General features: G+C 38.6%; 2 protein-coding genes across 2 annotated transcripts in view; both read left to right on the forward strand.

Moving 5' to 3' along the window:
• LOC135217320 (mucin-5AC-like) overlaps positions 1 to 23,662 on the forward strand; it is a 452,543-nt gene that overhangs the window by 187,840 nt on the left and 241,041 nt on the right.
• Positions 9,358 to 23,662, forward strand: part of LOC135217321 (uncharacterized) — a 62,481-nt gene continuing 48,176 nt past the window's right edge. The window contains exon 1 of the mRNA XM_064253111.1: positions 9,358 to 10,203. Within this exon, the coding sequence (XP_064109181.1) occupies positions 10,202 to 10,203 (2 nt within the window). The 5' untranslated portion in view covers positions 9,358 to 10,201. The remainder of the gene's footprint in view (positions 10,204 to 23,662) is intronic.

Here is a 23,662-nt window from a genome sequence, read left to right on the forward strand (position 1 = left end):
ATTTTTCATGAAAGGCCGACTTAGTCTGGGGTGGCTTGAAATGTATGTACTACCAGGAAGCTGAAAATCAGGTAAAAGTGCAGAGCCTCTCAGGAAGTGAATAACTAAGTTAATTATAACGGCCGAAAATGGATGTTAAACTTGATTCTCTATACTATGACAAAATAAGAGTGACATAATTAGCCTTCACCCCATATTTCGAACAACTGTTCAATCTTAGGAGCTTTAGGAGAGGCTTCAGGAAAGGTCGGAAAGCCCAGACAATGCAGGAATGTTTGAAATATGCCAAAATACGCCATAACATCACTGCATTTTGTATAGCGTCTGTAGGATGTCTGAATGCGATGACTGCAGTAGCTGCTGGAGAGTTTAACCTGTGTCAAGATATTTTGTCTCTTCCATTTACTTATTTTTAAACTTGAATACATTTTGTTCGTGGGTCACCATCGGTATTGGGTTCTGGGTGGAAAGAGTTTGAAAGTATCCATTTTCTCAAGTCCTCCAGGACAGATAATTTCCCTCGGGATTCTCCAGGTAAAAGTCGCACTTTCCGAAGCTTCCGAGAGACGCGGGAGGAGTTTCCCGTCTGGATTTGTGCCTCAGGCAGAACGAAAACACAAATGCATTTCCAGTCGACGAGTCCTAATAAAAAACCTGATTTCTCAGAAATTAAACGTAAGCGTTAACACGTCATATTCCTAAGCTCTCTCCATGTTAGAATGGTCTGAATGTTATTACTCTTTATTGAAAAAGTACAAATACACTGCTTTCAGTAACTTAGCCTACAATGTACAACGTGCTTGCTAACTGTCGTTATTAAAACAAATGGCTATTCTAAAGTAGTTTTCTTTACTTTTACCTATAAAAAACCGCAGTCATTCTTAATTAGAGTTTCATACGTATTATACCTGATACCTACTTACTTTTGAAACTTACCTTTCAAAATATTCATGTGATTATGGACGAAGTCAGTCCTTAGTTGATTAATCACAAGATAAGTAAGTCATCAGCGATTATATCTCGCACAAAATTGCGAATAATTAGTCCTTTCCTATGAAGATAAAAACCTTTAAAACATCCAAAATATTATTGCAGAAATAGAAGAAAATGTGTACGTCCTACCTATAGTAGATTCACATCACCCGTGCATTTGATGTCTAGGGCAGTCCCTTACGACGCTCCTGATTGGCTGTTGATAAGCCAATAACAGGGCTGGAAACTCTAAGTCTCTCTCGAGAGTTCATATAGGCAGGATGCATGTTCCACCTCTCCTGAGGGATGCCTTTGAAAGACGAATCCTTCAGGAGAGGTTGAACATACATCCTGCCTAAGTGAACTCTTGAGAGAGACTGAGAGATTCCAGCCCCGTGATTGGCTTATCAGCAGTCAATCAGGAGCATCGTCAGGGACTGGCCTAGACATCAGATGCACCGGTGATGTGAATCTACTATAGATGCGACTGGCTTAGGATTTCGCATTAGGCACCTGAAACTTACCTTCTGCCTCAGGGAACAGTTTACAAAAGACAACATAGGAAGGACTTCATATAAATGAGACCTCGTTCTCATCACTAGTTGAGTTGAGTTAAATATAGAATTTAGGCCAAAGGCCAAGCACTGGGACCTATGGGGTCATTCAGCGCTGAAATAGAAATTGACAGTAAAAGGTTTGAAATGTGTAACAGGAGGAAAACCTCAAAGCAGTCGCACTATGAATCAAGTGTTAGGAGAGGGTGGAAAGTCAGATGAAGAAAGAGAATATGAAAGGAGGTACAGTAAAATGAACGAAAGTGGTTGCAGCTAGGGGACGAAGACACGCTGCTAAGAACCTTAAGTAATGCCTACAGTGCACCGCATGAGGTCCACTGATGGCACTACTCCCCTACGCAGCTCATCACTAGTGATTAACACATGATGAAACCTTCTCTGAGCATAAAAATGCGAAGGTAACTTCTAAATTGTGCCGCAATAGTCATTCATTCATTCTACTCTCTGAGGAAGAGATTGTGACACGTCTCGTGGCTTATCACTTACTCAGGGAGTAAGCCTACAAACTACTTCGTTGTTGATTTTGTTGTCCTTGTTGGGGGGGGGGGGCGGGTTAAGAAAGGTCTACGGAGGAGCATAAAATGGTCTGAAAAAGACATTATGCGTTGAGTTAAAGATACAGGAATTTTAGAATAGGATATATATAATTTATTTATTAGTATGAACATGTAAAAAATATATAATGTGAATGTTAAACAGTAAAGAAAAATGATTTCTAATAAAATATAACGTATTTATTTAAATTTTTGTTGGTTAAATAAGGCTCTATTTGACTGTAGATTTTAGTACGTTTTAATTTACGTTAAAAGTTAGGGATATAATGTTTACAACTTATGCTTGAGGGGGAAATCTTACACGTGTCCCAAGTAAGCTGGGGGTCGGATCACGCCTTGTTTCATTTCATGCCAGTGAACCTTACGTGTTTAGCAATGTTCCGTCTGCAAGCTCTGGTTTACATACTACTCTACACTTTATTTAGTTCGTTTCTTTACTGATTTCTAGTCTGAGCTTAAAGAGCAGGAGTTGTTCAGTTACATTTAGGTTTGTCGTTGGTACCTGAATGTAGAGCCAGTTTGTCAGCAGTTTGATATATCTGCAGGATTACGGCCTTTATTGTCAAATTGCTTGTTTACTTGGCTCATTTGTGATTCCCTAAGGACGGTTTCTTGGTCTTTGTGGGCAATAATTCCTGTTGCCTTGCTGTTATTTTCGAGGCTTACTCACAGGCTTTATGTGTTTTCTCTATAAGTCAACATGGAAAGTATTTTAGAGCTTTGTTTTCTTGTTCTGGTAAATTATAATCAATGAAATGAAGAGAATTTAAATCAAAATAAATTTTTCTAGACGGTCAAGAAACCTGGGAGGTCGTTTTCCCGAATTACAAATTCGCAGTTTCCAGTTTAATCGTCGTCTCTCGTTATCTTTTCAGGTTGTGTTGGGACTAGGAGTCACGGACTTTAGACTGTTTACTTTGAAAACCTGCCCGACATTCTATATTTTATTTTGGTCTATTCTCACTATGGCGACACTTTATCTTTTAGTTTTTTTTAACGTATTAAGTGACCCTTAACTATACAATTAACGACAGTTTCTTTCATCATCTGAAATCTTGAAATTCAGACTCCAAGAGTGTTTCTTCCTTTTCTATAGTTGCATGTTCAACAACACTGAAACTGTGCCAAGTTAGTAGGCACTGTCTCTCGGGCATCTACGTATATGTTACAGGGAATATATGAAATCTAGGGATTTCACGAAATCCCTAAGGCATATGTGAAATAACCAATTCGTTTAGGAACATTTGATCCCAGAGGACTAACACTAAACACGGTGAAACAGTCAGTCTTCTACACAGTTTCGCCGTGTTAGGTACTAGTCCTCTGGGGGTCAATTGTGTTTCGCCGTGTTTAATACTAGCCCCAGGGGGATCAAATGCACTTAAGGACATTTGATCCGCCACGGGCTAGTACTAAACACGGAGAAATACATTTGACTCCCCAGGGGCTAGTACTAAACATGGTAAAATACATTTGACTCCCCAGGAGCTAGTACTAAACACGGAGAAATATATTTGACTCCCCAGGGGCTAGCACTAATCACGGAGAAATACATTTGACTCTGCAGGGGCTAGTACTAAACACGGCAAAATACATTTGACTCCCCAGGGGCTAGTACTAAACACAGAAAAATACATCAGACTCCCCAGGAGCTAGTACTAAACACAGAAAAATACATCAGACTCCCCAGGAGCTAGTACTAAACACGGCGAAATACATTTGACTCTCCAGGGGCTAGTACTAATCACGGCGAAAGAGTATAGTAGGTGAATCACTGTTTCACCGTGTTTAGCACTAGCCCTCGAGGTTCAAATGTTTCTAAGCGAATTTGTCATTTTATATATTCCCTAGGGATTTCATGAAATTCCTGATTTCACATATTCCCTGTTACGTATATATCAAATAAAAAGAGAATCGTTTACGTACAGTCTGTCCATTCATCACTTACAGCCATTCTTTACATAATATTCAAGAATGTTCTAATATCTTGTGTTGCGTCCTTTGATTTTATCGCCTCGTCAAATTATCAAGAGTTTCGAACGACATATCAGCATTTCTTGAGGTGGCGCCTCGCAGTGGGCGGACGCAATTCAAATACCATCTCTCGCCCAAGCGCTGGATAACATCTTTCTCTTCCTTTCCACGTTGGATCGTAAAACGTCATTAAATGCGTAAAAGTTTCATTTAAAGTAACTCATTGCAAGGAAACAAATCGTCCTTATACATTCATTTCCTGACGGGCCTTTATACAAAGTATTTCAGGATACAAGTACCATTTCAGTTTTTAAAAACTGATCCATCAACGTCGAACCTGGCTATTGTGGAGAAAGAACTGATTTCAAGTACAGCATCCAGCCTCCTCAGTTAACACAGGTATTCTTCCAGTCGCGTGGGATCGAGTCCTTTCACATCCATTTTCTATGTTTCCTTAAAGCTCTTCAAAATTGTCTCCAGGCTCCTTGCTTTTACATATATAAACTTTTGAAGTAGTTCTCCGCATCAACTTCACATTTTTCACTGTCCGTATTATCTAACATCCTTCAGCGAATCTACTCAGGCTATTTAATTTTACACACACACACACACATATATAAGTATATATATATATGTATGTATGTATGTATGTATATATATATATATATATATATATATATATATATATATATATATATCTTTCCTGCCTTTTTTGATCCTGCCCATTTTTTCACTCCCAAGTATTTTCGTCTCCACAGCATCCAATTTCTTCTCTTGAGCTCTCTTTACCGGCCATGTTTCAGCTAGTCTCATTGGTATATCTACTACACTCTTCCTTCAACCTTTATGTTGGTTCTGCGGTCACACGAGACACCTGTCATCTTACTCCAATTTTTCCATCCAACCTGCTCTCTGTGTGTTATTTCTACATCCAAATCTCCGTCAAGCAGCTGCTGTTGAACTATGAACCTTAGGTATCCGTCTACTTTCTACTGATCTTTAACCTCTGTCTTCCAGTGCCTGCCTACACTGCTTTGATTTTCATTCCACTACTGCATAGCACGATATCATCACATGACACATCCATAATCATATCAAAAAGATATTGACTCGAAGCAGATTCCTGATGTAAACTTATTGTTACTCATTCAGTTAACTTATACCACTGCTTCTTACCTGCGTCTTTTCTCCTTCGTACATATCATATACTAAATATATATATATATATATATATATATAATATATATATATATATATATATATATATATATATATATATATATATATATATATATATATATATATATATATATATATATATATATAATATATATATATATATATATATATAGAGAGAGAGAGAGAGAGAGAGAGAGAGGAGAGAGAGAGGAGAGAGAGTGTATATGATAGTCCCACGCCGAGAGGTTTAGAGGTGCATGCGAGCAAAGGGAAGACCCGATAAGTAGCGAAGTTAGTACTACAAGATATCCCTAGGGCATCAGTGAAATAACCAATTCGTTTAGAAACATTAGAACCCCGAGGGCTAGTACTAAACACAGCGAAACAGTGATTCATCTACACTGTTTTGCCGTGTTTGGTACTATAGTCCATTCACTTAAGATAGATTCTTTTGCCTACGAGACGTTTGTTTGGCGGCCTCTGATTGGCTGGTACTGGGAGGTAGGCTGCTCGCTTAGTCTCATTATTTTCGTCTGCGGCTGGGAAAACTAGCAATATGTTTATATTTCTTCAATAATCTCACGCTTTGCTCAACCTAGGAAAGTTTTGGTCATGCGAAAGGATTCGGTATTAATTGTACAACTAAGTCATCTTTTTCTGAAATCAATAAGATGAAACACAAAGGAATTACAACGAGTAAAAGTGGAAAGAGAAGTATTTGATTCTTTATACCTGTTTTTACTTACCATCGGATTTTCCATCATTAACACGATCAAGATGAAATAAAACTTGTATTTTCATACAATAAAATCACCCTGAATACGCTGGTACTTTCAGATTTTGGATGCGTGTAGTATGTGAAGAGAAAATGAAGAATGTCTTATTATGTTGCATCCGTAAATGATTCAAGTTGACAGTATTGCCGAGAGAATATGATCTGCAAGGCGCCGTTGCGTTGGTAGTCTCAGCGAGATTTGAGTTACCAATTAGCGATATAAGAGGTTGCAGTTTCGACAATATTTACCATGTTACATCATTACATTTTCTTTAATTAAATACACGGAATTCCCATTATGACTGCCGAACATTTTCAGTCCAATATCATACAGTATGTCTGGACATATCTGATAAGGAAAATAATAATAATAATCAGATGGATGCATCTGGTAACGTTAGGCGAGATCTAGGCGGGAAGCGGGGAATTCATTCCAGCAAAGAAGTTGAACTCTGTGAACAGACTTCGCACTCTTCAACTCAGCCTAAGCTTTAGTCAGATTGTTTCAGAATAAACGAAAGAGATATCAGAGACTTATTTGAGTGATATGAAATAATAATCTCAGTGAAGTAATAAACAACAAAGAATTAAGGAAGATTGACTTCCTTTCAGGCTGAGTCAAGTGCAGATGCAACATAATAAGGCATTTTCTTAATTATCTCTTCACATATTACACGCATCTAAAATCTGAAGGCACCAGCGTATTCAGGGTGATTGTATTGTATGAAAACACAAGTTTTATTTCATCTTGATGACATGAATTATTAAAAATCCAATGATAAATAAAAACAGGTATAAAGAATGAAATGTTTCCTCTTCACTTTCACTCGTAATTCCTTTGTGTTTTATCTTATTGGTTTCAGGAAAAGATGACATAGTTGTACAATCACTATCGAATACTTTGGTATGACCAAAACTTATCTATCTTGATGAGCAAAGCGTGAGATTATTGAAGAAATATAAACATATTGCTAGTTTTCTAAGCCGCAGACAAAAATAATGAGACTAAGAGAGCAGCCCACCTCCCGGTACCAGCCAATCAGAGGCCGCCAAACAAACGTCTCGTAGGCACAAGAATCTACCTTAAGTGAATGGACTATAGTTCCTTGGAGGTCAAATGTGTTTTGCCGTGTTTAGTACTATAGTAGATTCACATCAACCGTGCATTTGATGTCTAGGCCAGTCCCTTACGATGCTCCTGACTGGCTGTAGATAAGCCAATCACAGGACTGGAAAAGCTCAGTCTCTCTCGAGAGTTCACATGGGTAAGATCTATGTTCCACCTCTCCTGAGGGATACGTCTTTCAGGAGAGGTGGAACATACATCCTGCCTATGTGAACTCTCGAGAGGAACTGAGAGTTTCCACCCCTGTGATTGGCTCATCAACAGCCAATCAGGACCGTCGTAAGGGACTGGCCCAGACATGAAATGCACGCTTGACGTGATTCTACTATAGCCCATGGGGTTGATATCAAATGCACTTACGGCTAGTATTAAACACACGAAACACTTATGTATCCCCAGAGGAAAGTACCAAACACGGCGGAACAGAGTAGATGAATCACTGTTTCGCCGTTTTTAGTACTAGACCTCGGGGTTCAACTGTTCATAAGCGAATCGGTCATTTCACATATGCCCTAGGGATTTCGAGAAATTCCTGATTTCACATATTCACTGTAACACACACACACACACACACATATAATCAGACCATTTTTTTTGCTTATTGGCCAACATTTAGGGACTCATCCCATTTTCAAGAGGAAAAACACACCAAAAAGGTATCATGTGAAAGAAAACTCCATGTCGCAAAAACCTGGTCGGTTCTAAATCTTTAAGTGTTCTTACCTGAGTCTGAGAGGTTGGTTGGAGTTCTTTTTATCTTTTACCTTTTAAAGGTTTTCAACATTTACTTTTAATGATTCGTTGTTTAAATTCCTTGCTTGCGCAGTTTTAAAAGTTAACATTGTTTTAGATTACTTTAAAAAATCTTTCTGGAAGTTCTACGTATCCGACAATTTGTGCAGATTTTTTAAAATGAATCTTATTTACTGGTTCTTCTTTTACATTTTCAGTCGTGGAATTGCGAAGAGTCATAGAACTTTGTCAATATTCATGGAGAATATTCTAAGAGTTACTCCTAATCCGTTTCATCTTATTTCTAAAGTTCTCTGCCACACACACACAACACACACACACACACACACACAACACACACACACACACACACACACACACACACACACACATATATATATATATATATATATAATATATATATATATATATATATTATGTGTGCGTATACATACATTTGATTACTGAACAATGATTACAGTTTTTAGAGAAAAAAATCAATGATATTTTGATATTTAATGCAAGAGAGAGAGAGAGAGAGAGAGAGAGAGAGAGAGAGAGAGAGAGAGAGAGAGAGAGAGAGAGAGAGATTAACTCGGGCAAAAAGCTATCTATCCAAAAGACATGATTTTATTTGATCATCATAAGAACAGAATCCCTTGTGAGGTAGACTTTGTAATCGGAATATTATGCAATACTTTTCTCCAACCTGAAAAGTGCCGAGGTTTTTACTTACCGCAAAAAGGCAAAGCTGTTGTTTGTCATTTGGTGTCCTATATATGACTTTATTGTTACTCGTCATTTTGCAACCTGTACTGTACTATATATATATGATCGCTTATTCGTCAATGCTTTTGTGCGCCGTTTTTTTTTATGTTAGAATGTAAACTCGTTTCTACAGCATCCAGATACATTTTCATATACATATATTTTTTTTCAAATGTTCGGTACATTGTTTTTGAACAGGGAAATGTTACAAGTTGGCACGTGTAACAGTTTGACATTAAATTCTTGCAATAGTCTGATCGCCAAGGGAATATTTCCATTGTGCCAAGCGGAACCGTTTTCATAGGAATGACATTTCCAATCTTCATATTTGAACTGCTGCATTTACAAGTGCGTGCGTACATACCATTCACTGGGAGCAATTTTTTTTTCTTTTGCGATAACAGACCCAGCCCAGATTCCACCAAAGCGCTGGGTGGCTATCAAAAAAAAAAGAAAGAAAGAAAAAAGAAATGAAGGAATGACTCTGCTCTTTGGATTTCCGGAAATGAGATAAATCTCGGGGAAAAAGAAAACTGAACAATGTCTATGCAAAAAAAAATCTATAACTAGTGTCCTATTTTCTGTGAAGATTAATCTTCGTGAATGTGAGAGAGAGAGAGAGGTATTTCCCCTGTGAATAAGTAACTGACATCATATACCTCTGTAACAGATGTGGATTGGCCTTAGATCTTTAAGTAGCTGGGAAGCTGTCTCGAGCGACATCTCTGTCCAATTTCCTCCGGCCTGACAGTCTGTTGCGTGTTGGCAGAACTTCTATCGGCGAAGCCCTGTGATTGACAACCAGCGCGCCTTCAACCTGTACCCATCAAGACACCATCAGCGGCGAGAGAGGGAGGGCCCGCCGCGACTCGTACCAATACCCCGCCAAACCATGTTCAATCTTGTTTTGCGAAGCGCCAGCGTCGACGACGTCTCTTCGCTGCGCCTTCTCTCCACCTTCCGACGATTTGACGTATGATCAGCAATCACGACGGAAGCAGGCAGAGGCGACAGACGGTGTAAAGCAGAAACGGGAAAAGAAAGAGAACTCCGAGTAGAGTCAGGGAGGCTGAAGCAGCAGAAATCGAAAGCCACTCCCGACAACAAGCGCTGCGCTTCGGAGTCGGAGTCGGACTGACTGACTGACTTCAGTTGGCGACTAACCTTCGCGTGGGTCGGAATGACTGGTGCGGTTCGTCGTGAAGTTGAGTGAATGGTTGGTTGGTTGTTCCGCGCGCTTTTGAGATCAGAATTTGAAACAACTTCGGGTATACGGCGACTGCTGCCTCTGTAGTGACCATTCGCATTTGGATGGAACAATAGTGGAAACGAAGAAGAGGTCTGAGTGGAATCTAAGTTTTGTAACGTCGCGTCTCGATAACGGAGTTGAAATTTGTCCTACAACTTTATAGTACGATACGGGGAGCAGGACATCTTCCACCTTTGAGTTAAGATACCAACTGCATTCTTCTTTCGCTCGAGGGCCGAGCTCAAATTTGGCTCATCACCCGATTTACCTAAGAGATTAAACACTTCTGTGAATTCTATGTAAGTAAAACTGAATATCACCTGATCGATGCCCGGCATGCCTTAGCGGCCTGATATCGCATGCGAGTTCGTTTCCTTTGACGTAAATAAACAGCCCGCCCCCCTCCCCCTACCCAACTCCCCGCCCTCTTCACCACTACTGCCAAGGGAAAAATCATTTGTTGACGACAGGTACTACAGACGCTTATGTTAACTGATGGCTGCATTATTATACCATTGTCTGCTGCTTATTGCCATCTCTCTCTCTCTCTCTCTCTCTCTCTCTCTCTCTCTCTCTTCTCTCTCCATCATTTATAGTAAAAAAAAAACAACCACTAATAGATTTAAGGAGAATGTATGAAAAAAGAAATCTTTCATGGTGATCAGACATCAAAGAGGTTTTTGATATATTGTTATAAATGTCGTGAATGTTTCTTAAGCAAACTAACTGTGTTCATGCTTGGAGATAATGATGTATTTTACGTGCATACACAGATACACAGCACAGATGCAAACACCTCCCCTTCCCCTCAAGAGGGGGAGTTTCCAGACGATGTTAAACATTCTTTTCTCATCGTTGTTGAAGGATTCCTCCCGTACCTACCTACCCACCTACCCACTCCTCATAAATATCCAGAATGCTTAAAAATTATGTAAAAAAATTATGAATCTTCAAATATTCTTTATCAGCATTGTTAGTAGACTTTTCAGTGTATAAGTATGATGTATACTATTTAGGCCAGTCTGTATGAATGCGCGAGTTGTAACCACTATGTTTTTATCAACGGAAGGAAAAACTACGTCCTAGATAGTCAGGTTCAGCCAATCATCTGGATAGCGAGTATCGCACAGCAAGTATTTCCGTTTTCCGGCATGGATTCTCAATATATATATATATATATATATATATATATATATATATATATATATATATATATATATATATATATAATGACTGGTAAAAGTGTTCTGTAACAACAGAATTCCATCTAATAAAAGGAGCCCATAAAAACACCAAAAAAATGTAGAGAGAAAAGTACTATATTTCAGAGACTGCTGTCTCTCTCTTCAGGTATATCCTGAAGAGAGAGACAGCAGTCTCTGAAATATAGTACTTTTCTCTCTACATTTTGGTGTTTTTATGGGCTCCTTTTATTAGTATATATATATATATATATATATATATATATATATATATATATATTAAAGGTAGGTCCAGGACTGTAGGTCTCAATGGTCCTCTTAATTTCTTCAATTCTATATACGCTTGCTTGCAAGCTGCCACTGAGGATACCTACGTGTTGGCATAGCCCTTTGTCTAAACAAATTTACTACAACCACCAAATGATCTTCAGCCAAGTGGTGACCATATACGCATTGTTTTCAGACTTTTGGCTATGCCATAGCTTCTGTAGGATCCATGTCTTTTGTTTCAGCTCCCTAGGCCTAGGGAGTGGGTTCCCTTGCCTGAAGGTTCACTGAGGTTCGATTAGCTTTCTCTGCCATATTTCCTTTGTTCTATATTTTCCGGCAGTGATATTGGACATCGTGGAAACAGAGAGTGAGTCAGATTCTTGGTGGGTTACAGTTTTCACACAACTGAACCGCTTCTGTGATTTCTGCTTTCATGCTTTAACGGGTGGCGTCCATTATTAAAGTCCTCCTCCACCTGGTTTTGTCATTTTGGAGGGCTTCTTTTACGTGGCATGGAGTTCGACTCCGCTAATGTAATCTGCTTCCTCACTGATTTTCTTTTCTTTTTTTATGATTTTTATGATGCCTCCAGAGTTTTCTTGCTGTTATCGTAGGAGTTTTAGCAGAAATAGTAACTTTGTCGTTAATCCTGTGTGTTTCTATTTTCCTTGCTAATGTAATTTAAATTTTATATGATTTTATATTTTGCGGTGTCAATAGCTTCTATTGAATTAAACCTTTGGGTGAAGAACTTAAATAAAAAGAAATGTATGGTATTATTATTAGGTATTTGCGACCACAAGACAAACTTTCCTGACACTCCATGTTATGTTCCAAAGTATACATTGAGATCGTTTTTTCCCTCTGAAATACTCTTTTCTCGAAATGAGTTGCACATGAAATTGAGTCTCCTAATGTCTCATAAGCCTACCTTTCCATAATGCTGCAGTGGCGCACATGCAAGGGTGTGGCTGTCCATCGTGGGATTGTTTGTGTGTGATGTCCATGTAATTTAATGCACCAAAATTTTGAACAGTTTATAAAAGGCAAGTTCTATATAAAATGAAACAATTCTAGTGCTTTACGTTACTCCTCTCTTTCAAAATACTCCATCACTGTAATTCACTGCTCTCACATTTTTTTCCATTTCTTGTATTACACGTACTAGAATGTACCTCAGTGTAAGGTGTACAGGTCTTCCATCTAATTTCTGATATTTCATTTTTTGCCTGAACTTGATCAGCATTCATGCCGCTTTTAAATTTTAAGGAAAGATGGTATGAATATCATTAAAACGAACACAAAGTGCATGTTAGAGGTGATTAAATGTGAAGGTTCCGATTAAATATTGTATTTTTTGACTTGACTAACGTTGGTAATCTTGATATTGATTTGTTTGTTGTGACTGTCAATTATATCTTATGCTCAGCAGTCTTGAAATGTATAGAAAAAGGCAGAGGAGAAGAAGAGGCCTGATGCCATACATAAACGAATAAGAATTTACTACTGTTTTTCGTTTTCTAAAACCAAGATAAAAAAAATAATGCTTGTTCGTCCTTGCTAGACCAAGTCAAAGTTTCTGGAATTTGTACATCTGTCTTATTAGCTGATGAAGAGGAAGGGCTGACCATTTCTACTGACGAAGCAGCTTTTCCCAGTGCCTGTGAGGAGTTTCGTTATGTCCATTAGCAAGTACTTCAAATCTAGACACTCGTTAGCTCCAAGTAGCTCATGCAAGGCAATGGTGAAAAAGAAATGTGTCCAAAATGATTTGATGTTGCATTCGACTTAGTTGAATTATTAGGCTCTTGTTAGCTGACCTGCATGTCTGATTGTTTAGCATAGGATACATTACTTATAAGATATTTGCTCCACAAGATGAATCAAAATGGTTTTGATACAGTCACACTTTCACTATATCACAATTGCCCTTCTGAGGCTCTGGCTTAGGAGATGTCAGGAGGTCGAGAGTTGTGTGGCTAGGAGAGATGGAGGGATCATTACTCACAACCAAGTTTTCTTAATTTGTGCTTATGTATCATTGGAGCCATTCAAAGAGCCATGTTGAGGATGCACTGTAGTGCTCCTGTCTTTTTGATATCAAGTCCAGCCTTTGAGCTATTAAAAAAAGGTACTGGAGGATTGAATGTGCCATGAATCTACACGGAAAGTCTAATTAATCGTGTTACGTTTTATAATTGAATCTGTGTAATTGTGTGATTGTAATCAAGTGTTTGAAGTGTTGCAATTTGTTAACAAGGCTGCTAAGAAAGGGGAGGGATGAATTGTTGCAGACTTTGCGAGAAATAGACACATTATTATGAGTATTGAATATTCATATGTTATTAACATCCTATATGCCACAGTGGGTTGTGAACCATATTTGGTTAAAATAAGTAGATTGAAATAGTCGAGGGGGATGGTTGGATCACTGCTTCTTGGAGCATAACTCTGAATTTTTCCCTAAGAAACCCAGTTTGCCACAACTATTCCCTTTTTCAGAAGACCCAGGTGAGACACAACTCAGTTGTATACATAGGAATTACTAAAGTGACCAGCAAAGGACAGTTACTGAAATTTTGTAGTACACCTAGACCTGTCTGTTGTACTTCAGAGGTTGACGTCACAGGGCCTCTGATACTTTTATCCTTTACTAGTGTTGCTTTGGAAGTGACCTGAAACTATTGGTGTGGTTGTTCACCCCCAAAGCAAAATGAAATAAAGCTATTCTAATTGCAGATCTGGAGCTGATCGGTAAGTTCCGTTATTTGCAAGACTTTATTTTGAACTCTGTTGTTACATAGAGATGAAGAATAGCCCTCCACTTATGTTTATTGTTTTTCTGCTTTATATTTGAGAGGTTCTGGTGCTCTACCGACGGAAAATTCCTTCTGTATCTTTGATGTAAATGGGAGTTAAGTGAATTATCTAGGATCTTTCGCCTCTTCACACATGCATTTGTTAAGAGTTATCTCTCTGCACAACTGAATTGTTACCTGAGCTGAAAATTTGCAGTTGTCTCACTTCCTTTCTTTCATCCGTGAAATTCGAAAGGTTTTGGAACTACGCATAAAACTGTATATTTCAGGTAATCATCTTCTCTTATGGTGCTGTGACCGAATTTTAACCATTTAGTTTTCTGCTGGCCTTGCCATTCCATTACTTGAATAGCTCGCTAGATGTTTGTTGATTTGAAAAGAACATGCATTCTAGGAGATGGTTGGCACCACATCTACATCTCGCTGCAGCTAGGTAGTGGTTGAGGGCCATTGAAACAGCAGCCAATCATTGATTGTATTGTCTCACCTCAGTGACGTGGTCGATTTGGTCTTGGCCTGCCACTTCGGTGGTCGCGAGTTCGATTCTCGAGGATTCCATTGAGGGGTTAGAGATGTGTATTTCTGGTGATAGAAGTTCACTCTCGACGTGGTTCGGAAGTCACGTTGCTGAATAACCTCTGGTTCCATGCAACGTAAAAACACCATACAAACAAACAAACAAACCTTCCTTGATTTAGATAGCCAAAAGTGTTCGAGTTAGAGAAGGCATGTATAACAAATTTAACATAAATCAATGCTGTTATTATCTTTGAATATTGAATCGTAAAGTTTAATTTTTCTTTTCGTGTATTTACTGGTTTTACTTTAGGTGATTTTTATTCAACGGGAATTGCGGGATACTTGTTCAGGAGAGAGTTTATAACAACTCAGTTTGCATAAGTTATTCTCTAATACTGAAAATGTTATCAAGGAAAGCTGGTAGATTAATCGTATTTGCTTTGATCTTGAAGGGGTTTTGATTTCAGCATCTCAAAAAGGATTTGAGGAGCATAGGAGAGGTGAGTTGATTAAAAAATCACATTATATTTTCCCATGCTCAACTCCAACTGGACAAACAATTGAAGAAAATTGCCAAAATTAGTTGTAGTATACATTATTTTCTTTTGAGAAACTCTTAGTTACTTGTTAGAGAAAGTGATCATATTATTGTCAAGATATAATGTGATTGGAGTTAGAGTTAATGCAATGTGTGCTATTTTAATAGCACAGATTAAGCGAATGAGAATTTGAGTTAAAATCAGCCCCCCCCCCCCAAAAAAAAAAAAAAAAAAAAACAAAAAAAAAAAAAAAAATCTCTGATTACAGTGAGAAAACAACCTTTAAAATTCAACCGCAAGTAATTTCAGAACTACAGTATTATGTGGTGTTTGACAGAATATTAGGCAGTTCCAAGTATCGTGAAAAGTAGATTCGTTTTCCTCATTTTGCTTAGCTTGAGATGATAAAATTCAGAATGATATACGCAATAATTGTGTTTGTTAGTTGGTGACTGGTGTAATCCAGTATATAAGTTTTGATGAACAAATATCTTTTGAATGCCTGCGGCCTTGTGTTTGAGTCATTAAGGCTGAACGTTGGGTGATAAAACGAAAGCAGTGGCTGTGAACAATCCCACAATTGCCAAGGGAAAGTGTTGTTTGAGGACGGGTGTGGTTGAAGGAATTCTGACAAGGAGTTTTGGAAATGGAATGCATGATGCTGTTGAGGGACTTCCGCGTTTGGACAATAGAACTTACTTAGAGGATAAAGGTGAGCCCCGTAGAGGGGGTAGTGCCGTCAGTGCACCTCATGTGGTGTACTATAGGCAGTATTCTAGGTTCTTGAAAGCATGCCTTCGGCCCCTAAAGTAGATTCACATCACTGGTGCATCTGATGTCTAGGCCAGTCCCTTACGACGCTCCTGATTGACTGTCGATAAGCCAGTCACAGGGCTGGAAACTCTCAGTCTCTCTCGAGAGTTCACATAGGTAGGATGTATGTTCCACCTCTCCTGAAAGATGTATACCTCAGGAAAGGTGGAATATAGATCATACCCATGTGAACTCTCTCGAGAGACTGAGAGTTTCCAGCCAATCAGGAGCGTCGTAAAGGACTGGCCTAGACATCAAATGAACGGTTGATGTTAATCTACTATAGCTGCAACCCCTTTCGCTCCTCTTACTGTACCTCCTCTCATATTCTCTCTTTTATCTTACTTTCCGCTGTCTTCTAACAATCGATTCATGATGCAACTTCGAGGTTTTCCTCCTGTTACACCTTTCAAACTTTTCACTGTCAATTTCCGTTCCAGCGGGGAATGACCTCATAGGTCTCAGTGCTTGGCCTTTGGTCTAAATTCTGCATTCAATTCGATAAGGCTGTGTGGATCACCCACAAGAAACCACGACTTTGATAATCAGTCATTCAGTTGTCTGTCCAGAAGCAGGTTTTTGCCATGAAAATTAGAAGTGTCGAAATTGTCATTCTAAAATAAATAATAAACTCCACACTCACATACACACACACACAAGACTTTCATTATATTTAGTGAGGTTAATTCCCTTCTGTAAACATCCAGAGGTTTCACATAAAGTTCTGTATCAGATTTGCTGTTTCATTTCATGCGATTTAATGGAAAACCGTAAGTGCTTTCAAAGAGAAAGTCAACACGCAGTGCAAGTTAGTGAGCGCTATGACAAAAAAGAGAGGCGTTTCTGTTATCGGATGTATATATTGCGCCTCGGCCCACTGAGTTTCTCTGTGGCTCTGGTGCCTCCTCTCCTCTCCCAGCTCGTATTTTGACTCTTTTGACGATCACGTCATTCTGCCTTCCATTTCTGTCAGCATTTGATGATTGAAGAAACTTCGCTCGCCTCAAACGTGTCTCCTGAACCTTCTCCAAATGATTTCAATGGTCGTTTCAGCGTCCCATGTTCTCCTGCTCGTCCCAGCCTCCACCTCCCACCACAAGGTGTCACTCCGCCTTTCCTGTTGCCTCTTCCCCTCGGCCTATTGACTCAGTTTTTGGAAATTAGTCATTCTCTTATTGCTTGGCTTGCTTACTGCTTCTTTCGTTCCTTTAAGGTAAAGATTTGGACTTATGTTACCGCTTCCTCTTTCCCTGAATTTCGGTCTTCAGCTCCATCTCTTCCATCGGAATTAAGGCCCACTGTTTCGCTTGCTTTTTGTGCCACCATCTGTGCATATAATGGTCTTTCCAGTTTGATCTAGTCTTCCATTTTTTTTCTGGTAAATACATTAAACGAGGAGAGATTACAAAAGTGGCTTATTTCCCTTTCTCCTTCAGTTCAAATAGTCTCACATAGGCTGTGTTATGCTTTCTTCCATTTTTTTCTCTCTCTGTCTTATATAAGTATATATATATATATATATATATATATATATATATATATATGCATAAATATATGCATATATATATATATATATATTATATATATATATATATATATATTATACTATATATATATATATATATATATATATGTGTGTGTGTGTGTGTGTATATATATATAATATACAGAGATAGAGACATTCGGTAGATAATAGTCAGTGTGCAGTTGCTGTTAACCGAAAGTTGTTACGGTGAAGGTAATTCTAGATAATTATTAGATAGTATATATTTAAAGGAAAGTGTATTTGTAACGCCAAGTATATTCTGGCAACGTTTTCAATGCGACACGGACAGTGTTGGATGAACAGACTTGAAACGTTTTCTCTGTTATATACTGTTCTCCATTACCTCTAAGGAAATGACAAAATACCAGAGCAACTCCTATTTTTCGCAGAGATTCGTCTGATGCTTCGGCTTTTAGAACTCAATTCTCTATTTCTTTTTCAGAGACTTTGCGTCTTTGCTTTGCCGCATCAGACAGGCAACTGAGGTATCAACAGAAACCTCGAGCAAGTGTCGTTATATGAGTGAATTTCCCAATAGGTAAATATTTTATGGGCCGTGTGCAAAGGTCTGGAGATCAGCCGATAAGCCCGGATTTGGGGTCGTGGTCTTCCAGTCGGGGAAGGTGACTTCTGCTGGCCGTGGTTTGGCAGGTCCCTTCTCTCTTCCCTTTTCCTTTTAACCTCTCTTTTTCGAAATAGTGATAAATACTTTATTCTAGGCTAACGAGAGGAGTCTTCATCATGCAAACTTTATCAGTCATTGCGAATCAGAGATTTGTCAATAGGTTTTCCAGTATGCATCAATTATAATATATCAAATGTAAAGCTTCTTTCTTCTCCTACTTTCAAAATGGTAATATGGTTTTATGAAAATAGTTTACTATTATTAGTATTATATTCAGAAGATGAACCCTATTCATATCGAACAAGCCCACAGGTGCCACTGACTTGAAATTTAAGCTTCCAAAGAATATGGTATTCATCTGAGAGAAGTTTCAATTCTCGGGCACTCCAATGAGGGATCAGAGATGTGTATTTCTGGTGATTAAAGTTCACTCTCGTCGTGGTTTGGAAGTCGCGAAAAGCCGTTGGTCCCGTTGCTGAATAAACACTGGTTCCATGCAACGTAAAAACACCATCCAAACAAAACAAAATAAACATTTGAAGGAAGTAACAGTTAGTTATAGGGAATACAGAAATAAGAGATCAGTCATTAGAAAAGAAAAATATAAAAAATTGCAATTAAACTGAAAAAAATGTAGCTAATTTATTGAAATAAAAGATATGTTTTAAGGAAGTAATGTGCTGCATCTTCGCAAAGAGCTTTTAAAGTTCCCATTGTACAGTATCCTAAGGGAGACTGTTCCACAGTCCAACGTTGTGAGGAATGAAAGACCTCAGAATCTGAGAAGTTCGACAGTGAGGAACATTGACATTATGTCGGTGATACTGTTTAGCAAATCTGGTTGCTCTCGGTAGGAAAAGAAGATCAGGGGTCAGTTGTGAATGTGAAAGATCTCTGTTATAATAGAACGTATGAAAAACTGATAATAGACCATCCGTCGATGGTTCACGATATAAAACTGCTTGTGTTAGGAAACAGAAACTTACCACCAGGATTAACTCTGCCTGAAGATCTAATTTTCGTGCAGCATTGCTGACACTTTTATTAGATGTTTCTCAAAAGTAAGACGTGAGTCAAAAGTTACAGCAAGACTCATTCAGCAGTGTCCCATCCATCTGTGCAAGATCTACTAATCAATAGTGTTTTCGTTTTACTGGAGTTCAGCTTCATACCCCACTGAATCCACCATTCACTAATCCGCTCCATGTCATGATCGACACTAAGGACCGCTCCTTGTCTTATAAGTGATAACTAAACTAAACACATAAGTATTGCATCATCGGCATACTGAACAGTCTTGTTTTCCAGGCCAGCAACCATGTCACTTGTCAACACTAAAAATAACATTTGGCCAAGAACACTACCCTGAGGAACTCCAGACATGATGAAGAATAGGTCTAGGTTCTCAAAAAATCCATTGAGGAGCGAGAGATGTGTGTTTCTGGTGATAGAAGTTCACTCCCGACGTGGTTCGGAAGTCACGTAAAGCCGTTGGTCCCGTTGCTGAACAACCACTGGTTTCCATGCAACGTAAAAGCACCATACAAACAAACAAACATCAACAGCAACACTAAATCGAAAGCAGCGCTAAAATCTGTTTGGATTACTCTACACTCAAACCCCCCCATCAAGATTCTCTTGCAATTGGCATATCAAGTCAAAAAATGCATCGCAAGCACCTGACGGCTACTTGTAGCACGCATGTTGACCAGCAACTAACAATCATTTGCATTCCACATGCTTACATGGTGGCTTAAAAATAAGTTTTTCTACAAGGTCTAAGGTTACTATACACACACACACACACACACACACACACACACACACACACACACACACACATATATATATATTATGATTTATATATATATCTATATATATATATATATATATATATATATATATATATATATATGTGTGTGTGTGTGTAATGTGTGTAACATAATTCTATCTTATATGTAAATGTGTGGCTAATTGACGCATAATATGAGGAGTATCGAAAGAACTGCCAGCTACAGTAGCTAGTGTGTCCATTTGTGTCACCGAATGCGAAGCATACGCTCACAAGAGTCAAGGGTAACCATTATCCGACTATTTAGTATTACGTGCATGCAACTGCGCAATAAGACAAACTCACAGAACGCATATAAATAAAAGGTTCAGTAACTGGAAATCAACCAACAGTTACCAATCGCTAACTTATGCAGTTCTGAAAATTTATGTTGACTGGAGAATAATTCAGTGGTAACCAGTTTTTCTTGTTTATACAAAGCACGTAATCATTAGGAGGGTAATAAACTTTTTTTTTTTTTTTTTGCCAACTGTGGTGATTAGAAATGAAGAGAGAGAGAGAAAAAAAGCCACAAGCGGAATTGATATAAAAATCTCACTTGAACCTGAACATTGCACCGTAAAATACTCCACTGTTTCTGGACTAAATAAAAGGTGGCAAGGAAAGGAAGCTTGTCACTTCTCTTAATACTTGGGAATCTGACCAGAGAAACCTTTGGTGAGAACTACATTTAATCGGATTTCATGTTAGGTTTCTGTGTTATCAGCCTTCTCAAATTCTTCTGATGCTGTTTTCAATAAGCGTGAAGCATTTAATTGTTTGTCAAATAACAAATAACTCTTGGAAAAAACAAGCCGACAATGATTAACAAGTTCATCCTTTAGCGGAGGAATAATATCTGGACATCTCTACAGAAAACTTTGAAAGCCTCAAGCTTTCCAAAGCAGCAAAGAGGGCCCATCAGTAGCCTGTTGACACCCTGTGCCCATGAGATGAAGAACTCTCCCTGGGTGCTGGGGACCTCCATTCAGCCAGCGCTATGTATAGATCTATTTCTCCTAATTGTTCTGAAGTCTTCTGAAGTTATGCTTTCTAAAGCACTCAAATTTATCTTTCCAAGTACGTTATCTACTATTTGCCTTGTATTATTAAGAAATACCTTTCTTCCAATTTCTCCATCCATTCATTTTTTCAAACCAGTCTTTCTTTTGACTCAAGAAGGCATTTTTTTCGAAAGTCAACTCCATTTTCGTCTTGTTATGGATCCTCATTGGCAGTTTTCTGTGTTTACTGTTCCCTAGTCTTTTCAATTCTCTTCACCTTCAATGTTTCAGCATTTCGTTAGCTCTAATCTTTTTCCTTAAACTTCCCTCTTGACTTCTTTTATATTTCTAAACAGTCTTTTCCACTGACGTGTAACTGTACTAGAAGCTTATCTTTACTAATAGACCGTTTTTCATCCACCCACCTTCAAGCTATACTCAACTCTCACGTCTTTCTTATCAGCTTTTTTTGTACTGTCATCGAGAGAGACATTCTTCTGTTCTACTTCTAGCAGGTAATAATAGCATATACTTGCGACCGATCCTCCTCTCACCACTACATCCAACAATTTCCTATTCTAACCGCATCGTACTAACTTAGGCTTAGTCTAATGAACTTGTCGCGGAACACTGGAGTGTCGACGCTCAAATCTCGTGGATGCGGGAGATCTTTTTGCTCGCCTTCCCTTTGGGCTACTTGATTTTCAGACAGAGGACGTGGCCAAACAGGTGCTGAAAGCAAATTATTACGAATTCTTCGGCTTATAAACTTTCTCTCTCTCTCTCTCTCTCTCTCTCTCTCTCTCTCTCTCTCTCTCTCTCACATTATTCCTATGGCACCAAAAGCCGTTGCTTTAGGGTTGTCAGCGAGTATTTTGCAGGCGGTTGCTTGTCCCCTGTAGGCTATCACCCTTAACTGTATCAATGCCTCCTTAAAAAGGATTAAAGCCCGGACCACTTTGTAATGAATAGACAATTTTAATCAATAAGCTGCGAGACGCATTTCATAACAGCCAATACGTTTAAAACAAACGGCATTTGTCTTTATGTGGCCACATTCAGGTGTGTGGCTTTCATAAAAGCAAGAAAACCAGAAAAAAGGCCTTTTCTACTTGATTAGAGCTATTGAGTGTCTCATAGAAGCATGAACAATTATGTAAACAATGTACAGTGTTTGTAAACGGGACGGACTGTCCCGAAGTCCTGTACTAGTTATATTCGCAACTTATCAGAAGAGGAAGTGACATGATTCAGCTACCGGATGCTTACTCGCTGGGCGCGTCAACTCCTTCTCCTCAGCTGGGGACTCCTCCTCACCTGTCACTCGCCTGCTTCTCTCATATCTGCTGATTAAGATCTCCCTCAATCACTCTGATACGGCTTTTTCTTTGTGTTTCCTCTGGATTGAATGCTTAGCACGTTGCTCGAATCAACAGCCAAATAGGCTATAAGTTCCATTACCCGTGAAGAAGTGATTTTTTTTTCCTTTTTATTTCGGCTAGAGTTCATTTTGTAACGACAAACACTTCGTCCCCTTTCAGGTTTACCAACCTCTACTGAGTGACAGTGTTGCAACCGTAATGAAATGCCAGTTTATGAAAAAGTTAATTCTATATTTGATTTCATTGTTAGATATTGGCCCAAGCAGTGGAAAGTTGATGTAAAATGGAAAAGATTTTTCACATATATTACTCTCTCTCTCTCTCTCTCTCTCTCTCTCTCTCTCTCTCTCTCTCTCTCTCTCTCTCGGCTTGACACCTAGTAATAATACATTCGTTGAGATGTTTGCAATTCTGCCTCGGGGACGGTAGTTATAACATAACTTTTCATCGCAATGCAATAACTATTTCCTTTTCGAATCACCTCTGTATTTTGGCAGCAGGATTACTTTCAATCCTTCCCGAAACTTGGGAAAGGTTCTGTTCGTATCACTGACGTCCCCCACAAGAAAACTCTTAGATCTTCCGTAAGACAGAACAGCCAGGAATGATTTTATTCAGTTATTCATTGTAATTCAATCTTCATCAGAAGGTTCTTAGCATCTGTGCTTATGTTGGCAAAACATTCAACAATTATATATTTATTTGTAATACCTTGGAACTTGAGTAAATGAGTGCTGTTCATTACTGTGTAATAAAACAGGTGAAAAATATAGCGGTGCCAGACACCAGATCATGGCTAAATCTAACTCTGATTAAAATGAAAAGTACTTGGGATGGAGGGTTGCAATTGGGTGTGTTTGGTGATTGGAGGGAGGATGATCAACATACCAATTTGCAGCCCTCTAACCACTGCCGTGTTTAAGATCTGAGGGCGGACAGAAAAAGTGCGGACGGACAGACAAAAAGCATCTCAATAGTTTTATTTTACAGAAAACTGAAAAGGAATTTAGAGAATCAGAGCATCAGGCGCTAAGTGGACCTAAGTGGAATATGTCATGATAGAAATCATACAATCAAGTCAAAATGTCTTTTATTTTATCTCTCTGTGGGAAAAAAAACGGCGAAGGCTAAACCCAAAACTGGCCCGAATATAAAATTGTAGAAATAAGCCTCTCATTTATTACCTGGAAACGGGACTCGAGGCGGTA

This window comes from Macrobrachium nipponense, chromosome 7, assembly GCF_015104395.2.
Source record: "Macrobrachium nipponense isolate FS-2020 chromosome 7, ASM1510439v2, whole genome shotgun sequence".
NCBI classification, from domain to species: Eukaryota; Metazoa; Arthropoda; class Malacostraca; order Decapoda; family Palaemonidae; genus Macrobrachium; species Macrobrachium nipponense.